This window comes from Grampus griseus (genome assembly GCF_964374135.1).
Source record: "Grampus griseus genome assembly, chromosome: 3".
In the NCBI taxonomy this organism is placed as follows: Eukaryota; Metazoa; Chordata; class Mammalia; order Artiodactyla; family Delphinidae; genus Grampus; species Grampus griseus.
The window spans coordinates 5,323,702-5,336,622 of record NC_139019.1 but is presented as its reverse complement, the minus strand read 5'-3'; the positions used below and the strand labels follow the sequence as shown (position 1 = coordinate 5,336,622).

The 12,921-nt window shown below is 43.3% G+C and overlaps 1 protein-coding gene across 1 annotated transcript; it reads left to right on the top strand.

Moving 5' to 3' along the window:
• Positions 1–786: 786 nt before the first annotated feature.
• LOC309820102 (glycine cleavage system H protein, mitochondrial-like) lies at positions 787–1,299 on the top strand (the record flags this gene model as incomplete). The annotated part of the gene is made up of 1 exon (XM_082650607.1): positions 787–1,299. One exon carries the CDS (start codon positions 787–789, stop codon positions 1,297–1,299), a length of 513 nt encoding a protein of 170 aa, XP_082506733.1.
• Between the last annotated feature and the right edge of the window lie 11,622 nt (positions 1,300–12,921).

Sequence of the window (12,921 nt, the reverse complement as noted above, 5' to 3'; positions counted from 1 at the left end):
ATTGACTCATCAGGTAATGAGTGCCTCAAGGTTGAGAACTGTCCTGTATTCATCTCTGTAGCACCTGAGCCTGAGCTCTGCCTGCCACTTGGCAAGAGCTGAATGAATGCTTGTCAGGAGGATGTTGAGAGGGGAGGGAGGCGAGTGGAGGAGAGTGGACATTGAATCTATCCTCTCTGCAGGGTAGGATGGGTGTTCTCTATTATGTGGACTAAAAATGCTGCCTGCCATATCAATAAACAAAGGATGTAGCAGCCATTAAGCCATCACGTTACAGTCTCCTGACGGTGAGCCCTGAGGGAACTCAGGATAGAAACAGGATGCCCGCCATCAAGCCCTCAGTCACTGCAGCCACCCCACAAAGATGCACCCTGAGGAGACTCAGGATGGGAAAGCACAGGATACCGGCCCCAGACAGCTGAGGTGCACATCAAAGGAACGATTTCAGTGAGTCCAGACTCTTGCATCTTCCCATACAGAGAAGAGCACCAATTTCCTTAACTTGAGATGTCTGGTTTTCTTTAATTAACAATAATCTTTTGACATTCCCACTACCCAGTCTTTTTTGCAAAAACTCCTCTATAACCTGGCTCCCCACCTTGTCTCTTCAGAGTGATCTGAGATTCTTTGTCCCCGGCTTAAGTCCTCATTTTTTGTCCACCGGATTAAACAACTCTCAACTTTTAGGTTGTGCATTATTTTCAGTTGACAGTTTGAAAGAGAAAAATTGGGAGCTATTATAAGGCATATTTTCTAATAAAAATGAAAGTAGTGACCCCTGAGAACATGGCTCTGCGAGCAGCACGGAGTGTGCCAGCCATGGTCTGTAGCCTGCGTGCCATCTCTGTGCCCAACATGCCCTGCCCGCCGTGGCCCTGGGGACTGAGGGTGGGTGCCGGCGGGGCGCTGCGCACCAGCCCCGCTCTGCTGTCGGTGCGTAAATTCACAGACAAACATGAATGGGTAACAACAGAAAACGGTGTTGGAACAGTGGGAATCAGCGATTTTGCACAGGAAGCTTTGGGAGATGTTGTTTACTGTAGGCTGCCTGAAGCTGGGACAAAATTGAACAAACGAGGTGCTTTGGAAAATGTGAAAGCTGCTAATGAACTCCATTCTCCTCTATCAGGAGAATTAACTGAAATTAATGAAGCTCTAGCAGAAAATCCAGGACTTATCAACAAATCTTGTTATGAAGATGGTTGGCTGATCAAGATGACACTGAGTAACCCTTCAGAACTAGATGAACTAATGAGTGAAGAAGCATATGAGAAATACATAAAATCTATTGAGGAGTGAACATGGAACCCCTAAGTAAACTAGTTTGAAACAACTTAATCTAGCATAGTTGTCTTAAATTAGTAGCTGATAGATTTTTTAAAAGCAACTTTTAGCAAAAGAAACTACTTGTTACAATATTGCCTGAAGAAAATACCCCTTAACTTCCTAATGATGTCAGATAAACCCTATGCATCTTTTTCTCAACAGCCTATGATTTTTAGGCTAGTCTCCAGTTATAACATTCAGAATTCCTGAAATTATCTGTGGTAAAACTAGTTATAAAAATTATGTAATTCAAGAATAACATTGTTATCTTACCTTATACAATATTGTAAATTGCTTACAGCCATCCCTGGATTTGGATCAAAATACTCAATGATTTTCCCACTGGAAATAAATGGCAGTGGAGAAAAGTTTGTGAGTTGTATAGTGTCCAATGAAGAGCATTACTCTCTTAATTTTGCAATATACTGTATTTGCTGGTACTATTTTTGTACAGTGAAGCAACAGCCTTGCAGGAAAATAAGAAACGGTTTAATAATAAAATATTCAACTTCTTAAAAAAAATGAAAGTAGCAGTATGCTCCTTTTCATTTATTCAAGAGGGAAAATTGTCCCCGAGCCCCACCAGCCTTGGCATTCACTTGCCAATCTTGAAACTCCCAGCGCTTTATTCTCAACACAATGAACATTCTTAGTAGAGGCTATTATTTATATGTCTTTGAATAACATCTCTTGTCCTGAATTAAATTATTACCTATAATAGAAAAAACAGCTGTAAATTATGGGCATTAGACATTCTCAGGACCCACGTTGCACTCAGTACTGGGAGGGTAATGTACGGGGAGTCTGTCCACTGAAGATTTAGGATGGCACCCCAAGGCTTCTCTTCTCAAGGAGCCCAAGAGAGAAAACCTTCTTATTCAGGCAGAACCAAGTCCAATTAACTGATGGAAATAAACAGAAACGTGGAACAGTAGCCCATTTTTGTGCTATTAACCTAGGAAACTCCTAAGGACTCCTGATGAAGCTGCACGAAGGGATTCTGAACATCATCTGTGAGGTCTCCTGGCCCCTCAGCAGGGACAAGTGAGTGTGGAAGAGGATGCTTCCTGGGGGACAGAGGGGACCAGCCACCAGGATGGATATTCCAGGAGCTGTCGGGTGGTTGGGGAGTGCGGAGGGGGGCACCACGTCTAGGAGGTACCATCAGAAGTGTGGACAGTGCAGGTTTGTACTTATCTTGACAGTTTTCTAGCAGATGCAAGTGTCTTGTTCTAAAATCAGAACAAGACTGGTGGTCCAGTGGTTAAGACTCCGTGCTTCCACTGCAGAGGGTGCAGGTTCCATCCCTGGTCTGTCCGAATGGGCAAAATGCCCTCTCTTTCCACTTAGCTATTGTTTCTTTAATTAATTGACTTTACTTTTTAGAGCAGTTTTAGGTTTACAGAAATAAATGGAGCGGAAAATGGAGTTTCTGTATCCTTCCCTCTCTCCACACATAGTTTCCCCTATTATTAACATCCTGCGTTAGTGTGGTGCCCTTGTTACAATTAATGATATTAAAAATATAATTTAAATAAAGTAAAACCTAAATAGCATTTACATTTGACAATTAAATTATTATTTAAATGATGAATTAAAATAATTATAATACAAATAATACATTATTATTAACTAAAGTCCATAGTTTACATTAGGGTTCCCTTGATGTTGTACATTCCATGGGTTTGGACAAATGCATAATGACATGTGTCCGTTAGTATAGTATCATACAGAATAGCTCTATGGCCCTAAAAATCCTCTGTGCTCTGCCTACTCAATGCTCCCCTCGCTCCCAACCCCTGGCAAGCACTGATCTTTTTACTGTCTCCATATTTTGCCTTCTTCAAAATATCATATAGTTGGAATCATACAATATGTAGACGTTTCAGATTGGTCTCACTTAGCAATACGCACTTACGTTTCCTCCACGTCTTTTTGTAGTTTGAGAGCTTTTTATCTCTGAATAATATTCCATTGCATGGATGTACCATAATTTCCTTATTCATTTATCTTTTGAAAAATATCTTGGGGGTTTCCCTGGTGGCGCAGTGGTTAAGAATCCGCCTGCCAATGCAGGGGACATGGGTTCAAGCCCTGGTCCGGAAAGATCCCACATGTCCCCGCGGGGCAACTAAGCCTGTGTGCCACAACTACTGAGCCCACATGCCACAACTACTGAAGCCCACACGCCTAGAACCCGTGCTCTGCAACAAGAGAAGCCACTGCAGTGAGAAGCCCGTGCACCGCAACAAAGAGTAGCCCCCGCTCGCCACAACTAGAGAAAGCCCGTGCACAGCAACGAAGACCCAACGCAGCCAAAAATGAATAAATTAAATAAATTAATTAAAAAAAAATCTTGGTTGCTTCCAAGTTTAGGCAAGTGTAAGTAAAGCTGTTATAAACATTCATGTTCAGGTTTTTGTGTGGACATAAATTTTCAACTCATTTTAGCTAGGTTGGCAAACGTCTAGGAGCGTAGTTGCTGGATAGTATAGTAAGAGTATGTTCAGCTTTTTAAGAAACCACCAAGCTGTCTTCTAACGTGGCTGCACCATTCTGCATTCCCTCCAGCGATGATGAGGCTTCCTTTTTTTTTTTTTTTTTTTTGCGGTACGCGGCCCTCTCACTGTTGTGGCCTCTCCCGTTGCGGAGCACAGGCTCCGGACGTTCAGGCTTAGCGGTCATGGCTCAGGGGCCCAGCCGCTCCGCGGCATGTGGGATCTTCCCGGACGGGGGCACCAACGCGCGTCCCCTGCATCGGCAGGCGGACTCTCAACCGCTGCGCCACCAGGGAAGCCCGATTAGAGTTCCTGTTGCTCCACGTCCTCACCAGCATTTGGTGATGTCAGTGTTTTGGACTTTGGCCATTTGAATAGGTCTGCGGTAGTATCTTGTTTTAATTTGCAATTCCCTACTTGATATGCTATCAAGCATTTTTTCATATGCTTGTCACTCATTTTTTCCCTATGGGCCTAAGGGAGATATCTGTAATTCAAAGCAGAAATAATTGGCTTGTCATTATGGGAGGAATACTTTGCTAGACTGATTGGGCCAAACACTCCCTTAACACATCTTTCAAAAGTGATGGGAAATGATACTAATGCCAAGTAACATTTTCTTTTTTACATGCTTTCAAATTAGACGGTACAATCAATGTTAAAACAATGGGGAATAATTGATGCCCTCTCCAGAGGATCCTAGCTGGGAATGGAGTTTTCTCAGCCACGTGGAGCCTTTGAGACCAAATCTTGCTGATGTGCCATGTGCGGAAGCAACCAATCTAGACTGTTGAATACTTTGCAAAGAGCTAGACACTAATTAACTTGAGATAGTTCTACAATACTGCCTCCCACTTGTGTATTTTAGGTCATGCAAGCTAGAGTTTTAAAAAGAGAAAGGCAATTGTCACCTCATTGAGAGAATTGGCTTGTTTTCAATTCTATCAAACTGAAGAATTTAAATTTAGTGTCTGTGCTTGCTCCAGCAAATTCTCCATGAGGCAATATTTATTAAGACGTTAACGTTATCTCTTAAGGACCACCCTGTCAGCCACAGTGAGAGATGCCAAGAGCAAAGAGTGGTGGCTCCCTTGTCACCTTGATGGGAAGACGGGATTAATACACAGACAACAGCCCGGACAGCAAACATCTACAAACAGGAATGCAACTGCCAGAAGTTTCAACATCCAGCTTGACCATGACGCTTGAGCTCTTTCTGTCTCTAGTTTGACATTGACAATGGGAGCTGTCTGCCCTGAAGCGTGCCACCCCAAAGAAGGACCTCCTCTTAGTGAGACTGAGTGACAGAGCCCAGTGGCTGTCTGTCTGAGATCCTCAATGTGTCCTTGCAATGGTCAGTGTGTGGGCACCATGGTTCCTAGAGGCCCCCTACTCACAGCTTGAGTTTTCCTCCTTAAGCTTTGGGGGATAATGAACTGTCAGGTCTCTGGAATGTCTAAGTCAGCGTTTCCAGGAATTCAGGCCAGACTCTTCCCAAATGCACTCAGACTGTGGAGCTCGACTGTGAGCTTCGCTGCTGCTCATCTTCATCCTGGCCAAGCTCTGTCGAGCATCGCTCTATGAGGCAAGACGGGAAGTGAGATGTCTTTAACACCCTTGGGCTTTGTCTTTAGCCCAGGGGCCCTTCATTTATCATGGTTTTCACTCCGCTCTGGGTATTACATAAAACTTTTCCAAATATTCCCTCCAAAATATAGAGTTTTAACAATCTCATTCATTCATTCTTCCTCAACCAACTCATTCATAGATAATGAAGAACCCACTCTTCCAGTGTAATCTATACAAAGCAGCTGGGTTTCCAGTATCTTCCTAGAGGAAATGCAAACTGAGGGAGGTACCCTGGCAAAGGGCAGATCTCTTTGACCAGAGGGCTTCATATATACAGTCTTCAAAAGATACCACCTCCCCTTTTCCATTTGGAGCAGAGCAAATGCTCACCGGGGGACTAGCTGCATGGATGATGTAAACCCTTAGTCCTCAGCCTAATGCTAAGGCAGCCCTCCCCAGCACCCATCAGCTCTCCATGTTCCAGTCCTGTTGAATCCATCTTGCTTCATTTCTGGTGGGCTAGAGAGTCCCATCATCCTTCCTGAAAGCAGGAGAATAGTATCTAATCCTTCCTGTTCTTCCCTATATACAGACACCTGTCCATCTGCCAACAGACGTCTAGATAGACCACTAAGTGCTGAGGGATTTTCATACTGCTTCTTTAAACATATCTTCATTTTATGTAAAAACTGACTGCTTTAGGAGACCCAGGAATTGATGAGGTAACAATCTAATATTCCATTCGTATTGTATTTGACAAAGGTGAGGATTTTATAAATGAAGGTGAACGTTCTGAAATATTACCTTTGAGTTCCATTAGTCAGTGGCAATATAAATATGATTTTCCAACCCCATTTTCTTCAGGGAAAAGTGAAGAATGTCATTTAAAAAAACCTGCTTTCAGCACTTTTTAAACTGGTTCGTAGTTGAATGATAGTGTTAATTAGATTCCATCATTCTGTGGACAAGGTCCTAGAAGTTCAGAAAGACTATTTTACTGACTTAGCAGTTCCATTTACTATCTTCTGACAAGTTGGGTTTTGAAATGACTTAAAGCAGGAAGGACATTTTGACCAAACCTGATGTTAGCACTGGGGTTAGAACAAGGCAGTTTTACAAAATGTTCTGGTTCTTTGTGAGGTTAAGAGGATGTCCTGATATGTGTATATTTGTCTTAGCTGCTCTGAAAAGTTTTCCATCCTCAGTCCATTGTGGTTTTCAAACAAAAAAGCAAACCATCATACTCTTTATAATTGTATTAGTTACCTATTGCTGCATAACAATTGTACCACAGACTTTAAGGTGTAAAACAACACATGTTTATGACCTCAGAGTTTCTGAGGGTTGGGACTCAGGGGCACAGCTTAGCAGGGTCCTCTGCACAGGGTCTCACCAAGCTGCAGTCAAGGTGTCAACTGGGTTGGGATCCCATCAGAGACTCTAATTGGAAAGAATCTGCTTCCGAGCTGGTGTGGTTGTTGACAGCCTTCAGTTCCTGTGGTTGTAGGACTGAGGGCTTCAGCATCTTGCTGTGAGTCATCTGGAGGCCATTTTTACCTCCTTGTCATGTGGACCTCTCCATGGGGCAGATTCCACTATGGCAGCTGGCTTCTTCAAAGCAGAGAGAGCATCTTACAAGATGGGTGTTACAGTCCTATATGTCATAATTACACATAAAAGAAATTGAATCAGTAATCAAAACCTCACAAGAAACAAAAGCCCAGGGCTTCCCTAGTGGCGCAGTGGTTAAGAATCTGCCTGCCAGTGCAGGGGATGTGGGTTTGAGCCCTGGTCTGGGAAGATCCCACATGCCACAGAGCTAATAAACCCGTACGCCACAACTACTGAGCCTGCACTCTAGAGCCCACGAGCCACAACTACTGAAGCCCACATGCCTAGAGTCTGTGCTCTGCAACAAGAGAAGCCACCACAATGAGAAGCCCGCACACCACAACGCACAGTAGCCCCCACCCGACACAACTAGAGAAAGCCCGCGCGCAGCAGTGAAGACCCTATGCAGCCAAAAATAAATAAAAATAAAATAAATAAATTTATAAGAAAAATAAAAAGTCCAGGACCAGACAACTTCACTGATGAATTCTACTAAACATTCAAAGAATTAATATTGATCCTTCCTAAACTCTTTAAAAAAACAGAAAAGGAAAGTAATCTTTCAAACTCATTTATGGGGCCAGAATTACTCTGATACCAAAACCAGGCAAAGCTGCCACAAGAAAAGAAAATTACAGGAAAATTTCCCTGATAAACACAGATGGAAAAATTCTCAACAAAATATTAAAAAACCAAATTCAACAATGCATTAAAAGGATCATACGTGGACTTCTCTGGTGGTGCAGTGGTTAAGAATCCGCCTGCCAATGCAGGGAGCACTGGTTCAAGCTCTGGTCTGGGAAGATTCCACATGCCACAGAGCAGCTAAGCCCATGCACCGCAACTACTGAGCCCGTATGCCACAACTACTGAAGCCCACGCACCTAGAGCCCATGCTCTGCGACAAGAGAAGCCACTGCAATGAGAAGACTGAGCACCGCAACAAAGAGTAGCCCTCGCTCACCGCAACTAGAGAAAAGCCAGCGCGCAACAATGAAGACCAAATGCAGCCGAAAATAAATAAATTAATTAAAAAATTAAAAAAAAAAAGGATCATACACCATGAACAAGTGGGGTTTATTCCAGAGATGCAAAGATGGCTCAATATCTTCAAGTCAGTCAATGTGATATACCACATTAAACAAAATGAAGGATAAAAATCATACAATCATTTTAACAGATGCAGAGAAAGCATTTGACAAAAGTAAACATCCTTTATGGTAAAAACTTTCGACAAAGCAGGTATAGAGGGAACATACCTCAACATAATAAAAGCCGTATTTGACAAGCCTACAGCTAACATCATACTCAGTGGTGACAATCTTTTCCTCTAAGGTCAGGAACAAGACAAGAAATCCTACTCTCACCACTTTTATTCAACATATTATTGGAAGTCCTAGCCAGAGCAATTAGGCAAGAAAAAGAAATAAAAAGAATCCGAATTGGAAAGGAAGAAGTAAAACTGTCATTATTTGCAGATGACATAACATAAATATAGGAAACCCCTAAGACTCCACCAAAAAACTGTTGGAATTAATAAACAAATTCAGTAAAATTGCAGGATATAAAATCAATACACAAAAATCTGTTGTGTTTCTATACACTAATAACAAGCTATCAGAAAGAGAAATTTAGAAAATAATCCCATTTACAATTGCATCAAAAAGAATAAAAAACCTAGGAAGAAATTTAACCAAGGAGCTGAAAGCTCTGTATACTGAAAACTACAAAATATCAGTGAAAGAAATTGAGGAAGAATGCAAATAAATGGAAAGATATTTTGTGCTCATGGATTGGAAGAATCAATATTAAAATGTCCATACTACCCAAAGCAATCTACAAATAAATGCAATCCTTATGAAAATTTCAGTGGCATTTTCACAGAAATTGGACAAGTAATCTTAAAATTTGTATGGTACCCCAAATAGCCAAAGAAGCCTTGAGAAAGAGCAAAATTGGAGACATCATGCTCCCTGATTTTAAACTATATTACAAAGCTATAGGAATTATGGTATTGACATAAAACTATGGGTTCGACTCTAAATTTTGTGGAAGCTTGATTCGAATGAGGTTTTTAGAGCTGAAAGTCTTATCTCCAACTCCCAACAGTAACTGCAAATCTCAGAGTATGTGTTGTAAGTACGTATTAGAAGTGGGCTTGATCTGCAGGCACTGTCCGCGATGCTGGGCTTACCAGGGGAAGGTGAGGTAGCCTGCTGGAGATGCCTTCTCCATGAGCTGACCCATTGGGTATCCATCCGCTTTGGCATTTCTCTTCTCACTGAGATGTAATATCAAGAGGGTCCTACCCCATAAGGCAGAGGTTTCTAGAAATGGAATCAGTGGGCAGAGTGATTCAAACTGCTGTGCTGTGGAGCCCGGGACAGACATTCCCTCCTGGATCCAGCAGAAATGGAAGTCACAGGAGGAAGCCTGGCCCTGGAGAAGCAACCTCTGAGGAGGGCAGGTATAGTAAGCTCTCTGCCTTGTTGGATTTCAGATTTAGCCGAGACAGCCAGTGGATTGTTTTCCCATAAATAGCAGCAGACTGAGTGGGTAGCAGAGAGCAGATGACTGACGCCTTGCACAGTCATGGGAGGGAGGAGCCTGGGACTCAGGTGGTTTGGATGAGAAGCAGGTAAAAGGTAGAGAGAGAAGTCCCTGCCAGGCAGAGTGCCAACTGCTGCCAGGTCAAGTGAGGAGAAGCTTGGCACTGAGCCCTGGGGGTTGCTGGAGGGATTCTGAGTCAGTGAAGGAAAGGGACCGTCTGTTGGGGCTGAGGGAAAAATCACTTGGGGTTAAAACAAATAAGGCAGCTGGCAATTGTAAAAGATGACAGCTTCTGCAATACCGCTTGACTTCAGCCCCTTCATGCTAAACAAGTCCCGCATTCTGTCCTGCACCTTGTGCAGCAGCAAGGCTTAACCACAAAGTTGAAGGGCAGAAAGAAAGCCCAGTTAGGCAAGTGAGGACAGCGTGGGAAGCCTGCCCCTTCCAGACCTGGGCACAGTGAGGGGAGGAAGGAGGGGCTCTCTGAAACTGCCCCCGGCTTGGGCCCCTGCTCCAGCCCCAGGGCTGCCACAGCAGAGTGATTTTGGCAGAGGGAGGCCAGATATGGGAAAGCACGCTGCTTATAGGAGACTGCAGATGCTGAGAGGCAGCTCAGAAGGCAGCAGGTCTGTGGGCAGGGCGGCCAGCTCCTCTCCATGCTGAATGAAGAGCTGTGGGTTGGACCCCTGGATGCACCTGGTTCCCCAGGGATTCTGAACGATGAGGGAAGACTGCCCTGGCCACTAGAGAGAGGCTGGGACGCTGGTTCCCGAGGAGAGGCTATAGCCTCAGCAGTAGCAGGGCAGTTTCCCTGCAGACCAGCCTCCTGCCTGGGATGGGTGGACAGCGCCGGAGTCCCACGTTGAATCTCAGCTAAGAGTTGGTCCCAGTGGGGGAGGGAGACACATGTTCCGATGGGCAAAACAAAGACAGCGGATTCTCCCCAGGGGCGTCGCGGAAGTCTGGAGGAACCAGGGGCCCCTGAATCACGCTGGAGCTACAGGCTGTTAAGTCGCGACTTATTTGGCAATCTTGGACTTCATCATAGCGCAAGGATACCCCAAATCTCATCCTTAGTGATGCTAGTCAAGGCTGAGTCTGCGCTTTGAGAACAAGATCCAGGTAACAGAGCAAAGAGGCAGACGTAAGGGCCCCAAGCTGGCCCAGAGTGGAGTCTTAGCTTCTGGAAGTTGCTTCTGTGCAAGAGGGGTCACCAGGGGACACCCCCAAGAGCCATCAATCATGTGTACCCACTCACTCGCTTCCAAGCATACAGGATTCCAAGACGATTATGGGTCTAAAAACACACAGGCCAGCTGTGCTCGGCAATACACTTGAATGACCTCCAGCCAGAGGCAGCGACAGGCACACTTGTCCAGACTGTCTGTGTGAAAGCCACCAATTCCCCACAGGACACTTATTTCAGGATCCAGACCCTCGGCCCACGTTGGCCCATCCTAAAGCATGGAGCTTTTCTACCTTGGTTTTCTTGTTGAGTGAGAAGCAGTGTGGGAGTCATTGTTTCATTTAACAAGTGTGTTTTGATCCCTGACTATGCCCCAGGTTCCCTACCAGGTCTTCAAGTGGACCTCGACGGACGGGCCCTGGGATAGTGCTGTCCAGGGGGGATAAAACGTAAGCGGCGGAGGCCACGCTGTGCTCATATCTAATCCTTGGAACCCAGCCTCCTGGGCACTGATCAGCCTGGGTGAATGGAACACTTGAGGTTGACGTCTCTGTGTATGATGGCTGCTAGCCTGCTGTCCAGACAATCACTTGGGAAAATGCCAGAGATCTCTATCATAGGAAGGCATAAAATGTCTATCAGAGGAGGATTTGCCTGCAGAAAGTGGGAAGAACAGCTAACCCTCTGCACATTAAAAGAAGTAGTCTCCTGGCAGCCGCTACCTATTTTTTATGCTGGTGAATCCATGTTCTATGTAAATAATTAGCATATAACCAACCATTTGATGTCTGAATAATTTTAACAGGTTAACAATCAGCATACTGGTTTCGTTGCCTACATGTCCAACAGGCTCATACACTGTCATCCCCATAACTCATTCTGCAAATGCTCTTCTGGTGTGTCCGAGAGTGATTTCGTGAGGAATTCTGAGGCATGTGGTAGAAAATGAAATAGAAAATGACTTACGTCTCTTTCACTGTGGTTTGGAAGAGATGCATCTTTACAGGAAAAGGCCATTTTTGGACTAGCTTTTTAAATTAAATTTTAAAAAAGAGGGTTAAAATGTTGTCAATAAAGATTATATTCTTAGGAAGGTTTGCTTTTCTCTGGTCAAACAAATTTGCATTGTACTTGGAGAACCTCCACTTTGAACAGACCTAGTTTTTAAATGATTTGAAGTAAATGTAACAGTATTTAATGGGGGGAAGTAAATAAGTTATGACTTATGAATCTTACTGAGGAAAATGTTCATTCTTATTCACTACTTGACCAGCTTCAAGTCTCTAGAAAGAGCAGAGGGACACTGTGAAGTAAGGATTCTTACTGTGCACACCATCCTTTGTGGTGCCAAGGCTTTGAAAATGAAGTTATTTTTATTTATCCAAATTGAAAATTTATTTTCTTTTTAAATACAGCATTTTAAGTCTAAATTATATTTTGCCTGCCAACTGGAACTGGAGTCTCTTATGGTACTATGGTCTTTACTTCGTATGTGATAAACAGTTTCCAAATCCTCTAATGGCACATTTCCAGTTCAGTATGCCATGAAATCAATACTTCTGAGCTTTGATAATGAAGGAAAGCTTTCAGTAATTTTAAGTCCAGGCAAGATAAATATTAGGAATGTAACTCCTAAAGCTTCCAGCGGTGTGCTTATTAAATTCACACTGTCAATGGTCTTCAAAGAACAAGCAATACATTTAAAAAATTCAATCACTTTTACAGTTAACATTTCCTAAAATTCAATAGAAATTCAGCTTAACCTTCAAACTCAGAATTAAGAGCCTAAGAATATGTTACGGTGTTTTTGTATATAGATAGATGGTATGTTGTAGACCAACAATGTTCTACATTCATGATCAAATAATGATAAAATGTAAGTGATAAAATGTAATAGTGATAAAAATGTAAGACCATTGGGTCTTTAATTAGCATTAAATATTTGACAATTCAAAACAAAATAAGGAAAAAAGGAAGGGAGAGAGAGAGAAAGAACATAAGAATGAAAAGAAGAAAACAAGGAAGAAACGAAGAAAAGACAGGGAGGGAGAGAGAGAGAGAGAAAGAGAAAAAAAAGAGAGGAAGGAAATTTCTGGTTTTCCAAATCGGTCTTGCTATTTTCCATTCCCCCCAGCCAGGTGGGTGAGACTTTGAGTTGCTTCACATCCTCTCCAACACTTA